Source organism: Crocuta crocuta, unplaced genomic scaffold (genome assembly GCF_008692635.1).
Source record: "Crocuta crocuta isolate KB4526 unplaced genomic scaffold, BGI_CrCroc_1.0 scaffold136, whole genome shotgun sequence".
Taxonomy (NCBI): domain Eukaryota; kingdom Metazoa; phylum Chordata; class Mammalia; order Carnivora; family Hyaenidae; genus Crocuta; species Crocuta crocuta.
Window position 1 is genome coordinate 1 of NW_027531009.1, and position 11,762 is coordinate 11,762.

Genomic DNA, 11,762 nt, shown 5'->3' on the forward strand with positions numbered 1-11,762 from the left:
GGCCCCAAATAGTCATGAAAACTAACCTGTGGTTTGTGTCTGTCCGTGACTGCTCAGACAACGTCGACCCTGGTCCAGGTCCTCTGAACACAGAGAGGTTTCCGGGATGACTGAAAAGGTCAGGTCTTCCCGTGGGCTTTTATGCAGCTCAGAAATCCCCGGAAGTCCCCTTCTGCCAACAATCAGCTTAACCTAATTGGGTGTGAGCTCATCTTTGTGTGTGAGCTGGTGTTAGCCTGCTTTCCCAGGATTGGAAAAGACGTTTATTGGAAGAAATGTTTATTGAGCATTTACACCCTCAGCACTTTCATTGTATCTCATGTATGTGTATCTGAAACAAGACACTATAATTTGATTTTTGCCATTCCCAGGGGTTTTTAAAAGATAAACCTATAACTACCTACTTTTAACACAATGTTGAAAATGTTTACACACATGTTGCCAATGGGAGGGGTTGTGCCTGTATGGGGGAGGGGCTCTATAGGAAATCTCTGAACTTCTGCTCAGCATCGTTTGAGCCACAAACTGCCCCAAAGACTAAAATCTATTTTTAAAAAATATTTGCTCATATGCCAACACACGGGCTGATTCATTCTGCGTATCGCTGCAGATGGGATAACTTAGTCTCCCCACAGCAGGGAGCTCATTGGCATCCAGGGCTTTGAAATCATGGTGAGGAATGGTTTTCTTTATCCGTGGAATCAGAGCCCCACCCAGTTGCAGAAAATGCCAATATCCTGGACTCCAGGGCCAGGCCAGATTCCAGGATAGCACAGGCAGGATGCTGCTCTCCAGTCCCCAGGGGACCTGCAAACCAGTAGGCACCCCTGGCCTGGGCAGGGAGGGAGATGCTCTGCCTTGGAATGGGATCCTGGGAGGATTTGTTTATGAGGAAGAAGGAGATGGGCGGGACTCAGCAGAATCTGCAGGGAGGGCTTTCCCTGGGTGGGGTCAGCATTCAGCTGGTTTTCTCTGTCCACATGCTTCCTGACTGTCTCCTAGGACTGGGGAAAGGCAAGACTTCTGCACTTTACAGTCCTTCTGCCAGGGGATAGGGGAATGGCGTGACATGGGGATGAGTATATTGATGACCCCATTTCTGAAAAGGCAGGGGTGATCTCCACGATAATCTCTTCTGAAGATGAAGCTCAGAATTGGGAGAAAGAGAAGGGGTAGGAGGAAGGAATTACTGGTTTCAGGGAAATGTCCCATCCTAGACGGATTAATGTGTTCTCTCTTCCTCTCCAAACACCGTATTTTTAGACCCTGAAAACCCTGACTTCTCTATGTCTGATGTTTCAACCTAGTGAGTTTTAAAAACCATTTTGTTCCCTCAGTTCTCATTCAAGTCAACGTTGGCTCACTCGAAAAATAAAAATAGATTTTTTTGTGTTTTTATGCATTCTAATGTGAAAAGCATTTAGAATGGTTTCCAGTAAACGGAAAATGGTACAATTCTTTGGTTTTGCTCTTCTCAAAACTACTCTGTACTCTGTTAATTCTCTAAAATTTCTTAATGACAAAGTCATTCATTAACTCTTTCCCCAGTATCTAAATCCCCTGTCACTCAGAGTGTGAACCCCAGATTGGCAATATTTGAATCATCAGAGATGTTCTGGAAATAGAGAATGTTGTGACCCACCCAGAATTTCCCTATAAAGTTCTGTCATTTAACAAGATCTTCAGGTAATCATTGTGATTACATGAAATCACATGAAAATTTGAAAGAAAAATAGCATTTTTTTGGTAAGAAATATACCACTAAGTTTATTTCAAAATCTATCTGCATACAAAAATGTTTATGTTTCCATGGAGTAAATTACATTTCTAAGTCACCCTGCTCTTTCCTGAAAAATACATAACACTTACTATGTACGATTTAAAAAAGAGCTCTTAGGGGTGTCTGGGTGGTTCAGTCGGTTCAGCGGCCAACTTTGGTTCAGGTCATGATCTCACGGTTCATGAGTTTGAGCCCCGCGTCGGGCACTGTACTGACAGCTCAGAGCCTGGAGCCTGCTTCAGATTCTGTCTCCCTCTCTCTATCTGCCTGTCTCCTACTCACTCTGTTTCTCAAAAATAAGTAGAAAAGTGAAGGAAAATTTTTAAAGAGCTCTTAGATACCCATGTAGGTGGGAATTAGATAGGTGAATAGGTACTGGATAGACAGACAATCTGTGTTGCTTCCATGCCTGTCCTTTTTTTTTGTTCCTCAAATATATTGTACTGACAATAGTTTAACATCTCTCATCTTATCCTCTTTCTTTCCATCAGTATCTAAGACTAAATTAAAGAATATTATTTTCCCAGAGTGTTTGGGTGGCTCAGTCAGTTAAGCATCTGACTCTTGATTTCAGTTCAGGTCATGATCTCACAGTTGGTGAGACTGAGCCCCATGACAGCATCCTTGGTGACAGCTTGGGATTCTCTCTCTCTCTCCCCCAGTGTCCCTTCCCCACTTGAGCAAGCACACCAACATTTTCACTCTCTCTCAAAAAGAATTTAAAAATTTAAAATCAGTATTATTTTCTCAAAAAGTTACTTATTGAATCAATGAGATCACTCATGTCAACTGAAACAGTTCTTACAACCCTCCTTTTTGTCTTGGGATAAACTAAGAAGTCTTCCCTGGAGTCTTGACAAACGTGGTTTCATTTCAAAAAATGTTGCCCTTCAGAATTTTATGTTCACACAAAATTGACAGTGGGAATGCATGGACTCTTTAACCTTTAACTGCAGTGGAAACATTGCTTGGATTTGATCTTTGAGCACTGGGCTAAGCAGAAATAGATCGGGCATTTGGGACAGAAGGACTATCTATTCCCATTCTGATCAAAATTTCAGCCCTGCTCACACTGCTTCTTCGAAGAAGGATGTTCTAATCTTTTCTTCTAATCCCCCTCCTGCGTTGTCTCTTTGCTGCAGTGTAATTGATTGTAAAGTGTGAAATGGAAAATGCTGGCAGCTGAGAGAGTTGTCTTACTTGATTATTCTGTTTTACACAAATTCTAATTATTTTTTTCAAAAAACAATTTCTCTGTAGGCAGCTGGGAAAAAGAAAGAGGCGCTGAATCCCACACAGGATCTGTGAGGCACTGAGTCCAGCTTCAAGTCACCCAGACGCACAAGGTCTCCTCTTCTGTCATCAGAAGACATACCTTTGGGTAGACGTGTGGGTGGAGACAGAAATCCCAGGTCTGCATCACAGAGAAATGGAACAGTCGTGAAGGAGTCTCAAGAATGGAAGCTGGAGCAAACACGAGAAAGTGGACTCTCCCTTTACCCATCCTGGACCCACTCGACCCCGCCTTCTTCTCCAGTCCCGCAGACGCTCCACCTCCGCTCTTGTCATTCATGCATATATTTTTGTTGACTCTTTTTATTCCTCATGCAACCCATACATCACAAGGGTCTACCTTCTCTCCATGGAAATCTTGGTTATGATCCCATCCTTTCCACAAATGCAAAGGTCAGAAGCTTCATCAAGAGTCATTGCCAATTCTCAGGGATCAGTACTCTCATGATTTTCTCTGTTCTCCCCTTATGTTCTGCCATAAAACCCATCTTTGCCTCATATCTACACAGACATAGAACTTAGCTCCCAACATTGTCAACCTGAAAGGATCCACGTGAAGACAAAACGGGCTAGATCTCCATGTGGTCGTTATCAGAGACTCTGAAAGGGTGATGGTGGGTAAGGAGCCCTGGCACACGCAGCAGCAACTTGTGTAATGAGTGTAAATCCACATGGCACATAGCTCACTCCCAAGTGCCCCCCAGGCCGCTCTGCCGTGAGAGTCCTTGGTTCTTACCCCCCAGCAGGGCCTTCACCCATGGCCCCATCTCCTCTAAACTGGCACCTCTTTGCCCCCAACAATCGGCACTAGTCTTCCATTTTTAAAGAACAATTCCTTTCATCCAGGGGTTTTCTGCAAACAGCTCATTAAATTCTTCCAGACCTAGGGAATGAGTGTGTTTGTCGCAGAGCCTGGAGCCTGCTTCGGATTCTTTGTCTTCCACTCTCTGACCCTCCCCTGCTCACGCTGCCTCTCTCTCTCAGAAATAAATAAAAAACATTAAATTTTTTTAAAAAACATAAAAAAAATAAAACCTCTGGTAACTATCAAGAAGTGTGAAGCATCTTAGATTTTACCCTGCTTGCAGACTAACAGATTGAGATCCCACAGAGTAATGGCGCTACTAGGAAGACTGACTCTCCTGGGTCGCAAACAAGGACTTCATTACACAGAACACAGTGGGCAGCATGAGCTTCACTTTTCCACTAGTTCCTTTGACCCACAAGGCCCGAGGGGCTGCGCAGAAAGACTCAGGCAATCATGCACACACAGCGTGTTAATGTCACAGGGGAGGAAACATCAGTATTTGAAAGGGGGCATCTAATGCACCTGCCTACCCTTAACTTTTGAGTGAGGCCTTAGGTGTATTTTCCTGGACAGCAAATAAATCTTCTCCCTGCCCCAAATGAGCTACTATCTTCATTTTCCAAGTTTATTTGCTATATATGATCTAGAACGAAAGCTGTCATTGCCTCCTCCAAGAAGATATCACAAATATGAGACACCCATGGAGCTTTCCAACAATGTCCATCCCTCATTTCTATACTCTCTTGGCTTCTGGTCAACTTTCCCATCCCGTTGGTCACTCTGACTAATCTCACCCATAGGGGCTGGGATTCAATCCATTCCATATTTCTCATGCAACTTTGCTTGTTTATTTATACATTTTTGAGAGAGAGAGAGAGAGTGCAAGCAGCAGAGGGGCAAGGAGAAGGAGAGAGAGAGAGAGAGAGAGAGAGAGAATCTCAAGCAGGCTTCACACTGTCAGCACAGAGCCTGGCGTGGTGCTTGATCCCACAGTGAGATCGTGACCTGAACAGAGATCAAGCATTGGATGTTTAACTGACTGAGCCCCCCATGTGCTCCTTTCATGCAAGTTTAAAGCATGATCCATCCACTGATGTGAGCAGTAGACTGAGGCCATCCTGCTTTATGGACCTTACCAATGCCACTCAGGATGCTGGACACATTCATCCTTATAAATTCTGTAAAAATTCAGGGTTTAACTTTGAAGGCCAGAAGACTCTCCTTAATTTTACATATTGAAATTTCCACTTGACCCAAGAAAGTAATTCCACAGACAGCACGATAGCTTAGTGACTGCCTTGACTCTGCCCGTGCCAGAAAGGTGGGCATCCAGGACACATGTAATATCAGACCCCCAACACTCCAACTTTCCCACTTTGTGCCTAAATCTAGAGTAGCAATACTCATGTGACTCTTTATACAATGCACTTCATAACATCTCTGTGGGTGGTTGCAAAGTGGGAAATAGAAAAGATGGATTCATAAAGAGGTACAGATTCCTACTCTTCTTCCATACATGGATATGATGGCTAGATACACACACATGCTGTGTGAGTGTAATTCTCAAGTGCTGGTGGCACTGTGTGTGAGTCTGTGAGTGTGAGTCATAGTAACTGTGAATGATTCTGGCTGAGAGTTTGTGCATATGGATGAGCATGAGTTGGTGAGAGAATATGTATGTCTGTAAGTATGTGAGTATATGAGACTGTATATTTGATTTACATGGAGGTGTGTACAATGTGTTTTTATGCATGTGCACTTGTGCATGTGCTCACATGCATGTGCAGGAGAGGCTGCCCACCGTATGGCTCTCCTCTCGGGCTTGGAAATTGAGAGACATTAAATAGTGAACCTGAATAAGATGTAGACTTGTTTGTAGGAGAAACCAAAGGGTTAATTTGAACTCTTATTTTATATTTCTTCATGTGTTACAAAAGCAACCAGTTCTCATTACTGAAAATACATCGGGGCACCTGGGTGGCTTAGTGGTTAAGCGTCCGACTTTCGCTTAGGTCATGATCTCGTGGTTCGTGGGTTCGAGCCCTGCGTCGGGCTCTGTGCTGACTGCCAGCTCGGAGCCTGGAGCCTATTTCAGAGTCTGCGTCTCCCTCTCTCTCTGACCCTCCCCTGCTCACGCTGTCTCTCTCTCCTAGAAATAAATTTAAAAAAAATACATCAAAAAATAAGTGTGGAAGACTGTGGTAACCATCCAGTGCTCTTGAATTGCAAACATAGCATTTATTTCATGGAAAAGGGACCATCTGGTGCTGAATTTAGACTTCCAGATTAATTGGCATTGAGTGTCTGTCTTTGAGTTTCAACTTTTGAAAACCCTCAACTCTTTTTCCTGGTACCAACTTTTTGCTTCAAATATAATGATAGTTCACTTTAGCGGTCTGAAGATTAGGAAGAAATCACGCTCGGGTGGAAGAAGTTGTCAGCAAAGCAGATCCAGGGAAACACACCTACTCGTTCCCAGTCCCTCACCTGTCAGAACTCTGCGTTTTCTGCTGCCGTCCACGTGAGACCTGTCTGCCTTCAGGAGTGGAAAACAGCCTCTACCAGTCATTCAATGGGCCCTTTGTAGATATTAACTGGAAATTGATAATTGGTTGTGGTAATTATCAACTTCACAAAACAAGTTCTTCATAAATGTTCTCAGCTCCCCAGCCTGCGCTGTCATTGCCAGTAAAGGTGAAATGATAAATGCAATTCTGAAGGGAGGGGAGGTCATTATCACTGCCCCATATCACAGCATCCTGTGGCTGCCTCCCTCCCACATGCACTAGCCCTCATGACCTTGCACTGAGCTCACCCTCCAGAAGAGGGATGTTTCTGGGAGAATATTTTCCATTTCGGCCTGAAAAGTAAGTCTATAAGGTATAGATGCCTATCAGGAGTAAATGTGGATAAGTGATTGTATATTAAAAAAAAAGAATCATTCTGGGTTTGAAATTGATCCAGTGCCAAAGCCACATAGACATGAGCCGAGCTTGTAAAGAGAGATGTGGTCCTAGACTTTATCCCAATGCCTGCTGTCTCTTGGTGTGATTTAGTGTAATCTTCAATGACAACGATTGTAGATTTTTAATCCAGTGAAAATGAATCCTGATTTTTCAGGTAATGAGGGCCCATAGTTCTGAAAGCAATTGCTTTCAGCCTACCTTACAGGAATCATAGACAAACTTTTGTAGGATGACTAGAGGTGTGCCTGTAATCCCTCCATGCTTATAATAAGGACTAGGATAAATAAATCTGTACGAATCAAGTAATCTCATGAAGGAACAAGATACCCCAATGACAGCTGCCAGAATAGGAAGGTTTTCTCTAACTCTGAGTATGATGTGCTTAATGAATACAGTAGTATCTCTACTGAAAACATCGTGGTCTGTGGATGATGGTGAGACTATTTTCTTTTGAAGCTTTTGAAAATAGCATATAAGGAAAAGAGAATTCTGTAATAATGTGTTTCAGAGAGTAGCTGTTAGGCTCATAAGTATCCTGTGGTATTTTCTCTGATATCAGTTGCAAATTCTATAAAATCAATTGATAAACCACACAATATTCTTGTATTAGAGTTTTTGGTTTCATATGTCATATTCTAATATATTTAAGAGAACTTACCACATGGCTAATAGTTCCTAACCTGTTATTAATAAATAAGCAGATGATCTAAAATTACTAATACTTTTGTATTTACCTTACACTATTTTATCACATATTAGAATTCCACATCCTGTACTTCAGGGCAAGGCATGAGATGATGATAGGTTTCCTGATACTTTTGTTCTTGACATAAAGGCAAATGCTCCATGTTTTTTTCTTTGTTTCCATTCTACTAGTGAGCCATTCTTGCTTGCATTCATTCCATTCAATTTGTCAAGGGACAGGTTCCTGTAACAGGAAACGCCAATCTGTGCATCTAGATTTTCTTAAATCTCTAAAGCTTTATTCATTTTGATATTGGCTTACAGAATAAATCATTACACATCATGTAGGTTATTACAACAAAAATTATAAAGTAACATACTATCAAGCTAAAATACAAAGGCAAAGCTAAAACCAACAAAGAACACAGCTATCTAGCTTACTTAGCATAGTATAGCAGTTAAATGCACTGTTTCTGCAAACAACTCAGTCAGATTCAAGTCCACACTTTGCCTCAGGTAGGGTATGAATGTAGGCAGATCACTTATCCTGTCTGTATTCTCCTTGTCTTTAAAATGAAAGTAGTAGTAGTGATAACTCATAGTTTTGTTTAAAAAGTAAGTTCCAACATGGATGAGCCACACAGCAATGACTCATACATTGTTATTTGCTTTAAACTCTTGGTGCGCCTGGGTGGCTCAGTCAATTGAGCATCTGACTTCAGCTCTGGTCGTGATCTTGTGGTTCTTGAGTTCAAGCCTTGCACTGGGTTTGCTGCTTTCAGCACAGAGTCTGCTTTGGATACTTTGTCCCTCTTTCTTTGCCCCTCCCCTGCTCAGTTTCTTTCAAAAATGAATAAACAATTTTAAAAAAAGGCATACATTCAACTCTTGAAAATCTCTTTAGAAAGAATGAAATCTGGCCATGTGTAGCAACATGGATGGAACTTGAGGGTGTTATGCTGAGTGAAATAAGTCAGGCAGAGAAGGACAGTTACCATGTGTTTGCATGTATAGGAGGATTAGGAGGAACTTAACAGAGGACCATGGGTGAGGAGAAGGGGAAAAAATAGTTGGGGGGAGGGAAGGACACAAACCATGAGAGACTCTTGAATGCTGAGAACAAACTGAGGGCTGATGGGGGTGTGGGGAAGGGGAAGGGGGGTGATCGGCATGGAGGAGGGCACTTGTGGGGATGAGCCCTGGGTGTTATATGGAAACCAACTTGACAATAAACTTTTTAAGGGGGAAAAAAAGAGGAAAAAAAGAAAGTCTCTTTAAGAATTAATATTCTTCGGGGTGCCTGGGTGGCTTAGTCGGTTAAGCGTCCGACTTTCACTTAGGTCATGATCTCGCGGTTCGTGGGTTCGAGCCCCGCGTCGGGCTTTGTGCTGACTGCCAGCTCGGAGCCTGGAGCCTGTTTCAGTCTGTGACTCCCTCTCTCTCTGACCCTCTCCTGCTCATACTGTCTCTCTCTCTCTCCCCTAGAAATAAATAAAAATATAAAAAAAGAATTAATATTCCTCTTGTTCAACTTTATTGATATATAATTGATGTGCCAAAAATTGCACATATTTAATGTATGTATTTTGATGAGTTTGGAAATCTGTATACCTCTGTGATACCATCACCACAATCAAGGTACTAAAATATCCATCACTTCTGAAACATTCCTTGTGTTCCTGTGTGTATGTGTTTGGTCAGAGTACTTAACATAAAATATATACTCTTTTCATAATTGCACAATACCATACTACTAACCATAGTCACTGTATTGTACAACAGATCTCTACAACTCAGTCATCTTGTATAACTGAAACTTCACACTCATTAAACAAGAATTCCCCATTCCGCCTCCGTCTAGCTACTGGCAACCACTATTCTACTGTCTGCTTCTATGGGTTTGACTATTTTAAATTCTGCATATAAGTAAAACCATACCATACTTTTCCTTCTGTGACTCACCTATTTCACTTAGCATAATGTCTTCTATGTTCATCTATGTAGGAGCTCCTTCTTTTTGAAGCTTATAGAATACTCCATTGAATGTATATACCTCATTTTCCTCATCCATTCATAGTTAATGGGCATTTCAATTTTTTCCATAAGTTGGCAATTGTGAATGATACTGTAATGAATGTGAACATGTAGATACCTCTTTGAGACCTTGGTTTCAAATCTTTTGGATATATACCAAGAATTTGGATTTCTGGATGATGAGATAGTTCCATTATATATTTTTTTGAGGAATCTCTATACTTTTTCCACAGTAGTTGCAATATTCTACATTTCTGCCAATAGTGTATAAGGACTTTAATTTTTCCACAGCCTCACCAACACTTGCTATCTTTTGGACTTGGGGGATACTAGTCATTCTAACAGATATGAGGTAACATCTCATTGTGGATTTGATCTGAATTTCCCTGATGATTAGTAGAGCCAAGCACCTTTTCTTATACTTGTTGACCATTTGAATGTTTTTTGGAGAAATGTTTATTCATAAATTTGCCCATTTGTTAATTGGGTTATTTGGTGGTTTCTTCTATTGAGTTTTGGAGATTCTTATGTTTTATAAATTAACCCCTTGTCAGATGAATGCTTTGCAAAGATTTTGTCCCATTCCATAGATTGCCTTTTTACTGTAGTGATTATTTTCTTTGTTCTGCAGACGCGTTTTAGTTTTATACAATCTCATTTGTATTTTGTTTTTTTGGTTCTGCTGCCTCTGTTGTTGCCTGTCAGATCTAGGAAATAATTGCCAAGACCAATGTCAGGAATATTTTCCTCTGTGTTTTCCTGAAGTGACTTTACAGTTTCATGTCTTATGTTTAAGTCTTCCATCCATTTTGAGTTGATTTTTTTTGTGTATGGTATAAGATAGGGGTCCAATTTCACCCTTTGACACATGGATATACGGTTTTCCTAACACCATTTCTAAGGAAAAACTAACGATAAGTGGAGAATATTAGATTTTGGTTGACATGATGCATGAAGCCCACGCCTCATATTCCCATGCAGGATCCTCTGGTTCTGAAGATAAATCTCAGTGACTGGAAACTGGCAGAATGGCCTCCAGGGATATGGTCATAGGAGTGATCTTCTTATCCCAGACAATGGTTGGAATCTTGGGGAATTTCTCTCTTCTTTACTATTATCTCTTCCTCTCCTTCACTGGGTGCAGGTTGAAGCCCATAGATTTGATTGTTAAACACTTGATTGCAGCCAACTCCTTATCCCTCCTCTGTAAAGGAGTCCCCCAGATGATGGTAGGTTTCGGATGGAAAAATTTTCCAAGTGATTTTGGATGCAAACTTCTTTTCTATCTTCACAGAGTAAGCAGGGGTGTGTCCATAGGCAGCACCTGCCTCTTGAGTGTCTTCCAGGCCATTACGATCAGCCCCCGGGACTCTAGGTGGACAAAACTTAAAAGAAAAGCTCTCAAGTGCATTGACTTCTCTATATTCCTGTGCTGGGCCATCTACATGCTGGTAAATATCATTTTCCCTCTCCATGTGACTGGCAAATGGAGCAACACGAGCCTAATGAGGAAGGATTTGGAATACTGTTTTGGGATAAATCATAACAAAATCACACAATTGCTATATGCAGTATTGTTATCCTTCCCTGATGTGTTATGTTTAGGGATCATGCTCTGGGCCAGTGGCTACATGGTCTTCATCCTGTACAGGCACAAGCAGAGGGTCCAGCACATTCACAGGACTAATATCTCCCCGAGATCCTCTGCTGAGTCCAGAGCCACCCAGAGCATCCTCGTCCTGGTGAGCACCTTTGTGTCTTTCTACTCCCTCTCCTCCATCTGTCAAGCCTCTATTGTTGTTTTTGATAATCCCAGCTGGTTGCTGTTGAAGGTCTCTGCCTTGATCAAGGGATGTTTCCCAACCTCCTCCCCCTTTGTTCTCATTAACCGTGACTCCAGTGTGTCCAGGTTCTATTTCTCCTGGGTGAGGAACACAATATCCATGAAACTCATAACAAATGTATAAATTTTATGTTTTCGCACAGTGTACGGTTGTTTACTCATTCACCCCCTGAGCTGCCAGTATCATGGCACAGCAATCACATCCCAGGAGAGTGGTCAGCAAGCCAGAATAAGCTTCTGTCCCAATAAGAAACAATCAATAGTAGTAGTAAATGTAATTGAACCAATGTAATTATTATGAAAATACTTAATACAAGTGAAATTTTATTCACACTTCCAGTGAAGTAGTTTGGA

At 41.7% G+C, this 11,762-nt stretch overlaps 1 protein-coding gene across 1 annotated transcript; it reads left to right on the top strand.

The window, feature by feature from the left end:
* The first annotated feature begins 10,509 nt into the window (after positions 1 to 10,509).
* LOC144237142 (vomeronasal type-1 receptor 4-like) lies at positions 10,510 to 11,532 on the top strand. Its single transcript, XM_077770821.1, has one exon. The coding sequence runs from the start codon at positions 10,594 to 10,596 to the stop codon at positions 11,530 to 11,532; it is 939 nt and encodes a 312-aa protein (XP_077626947.1). The 5' UTR covers positions 10,510 to 10,593.
* Positions 11,533 to 11,762: the final 230 nt, after the last annotated feature.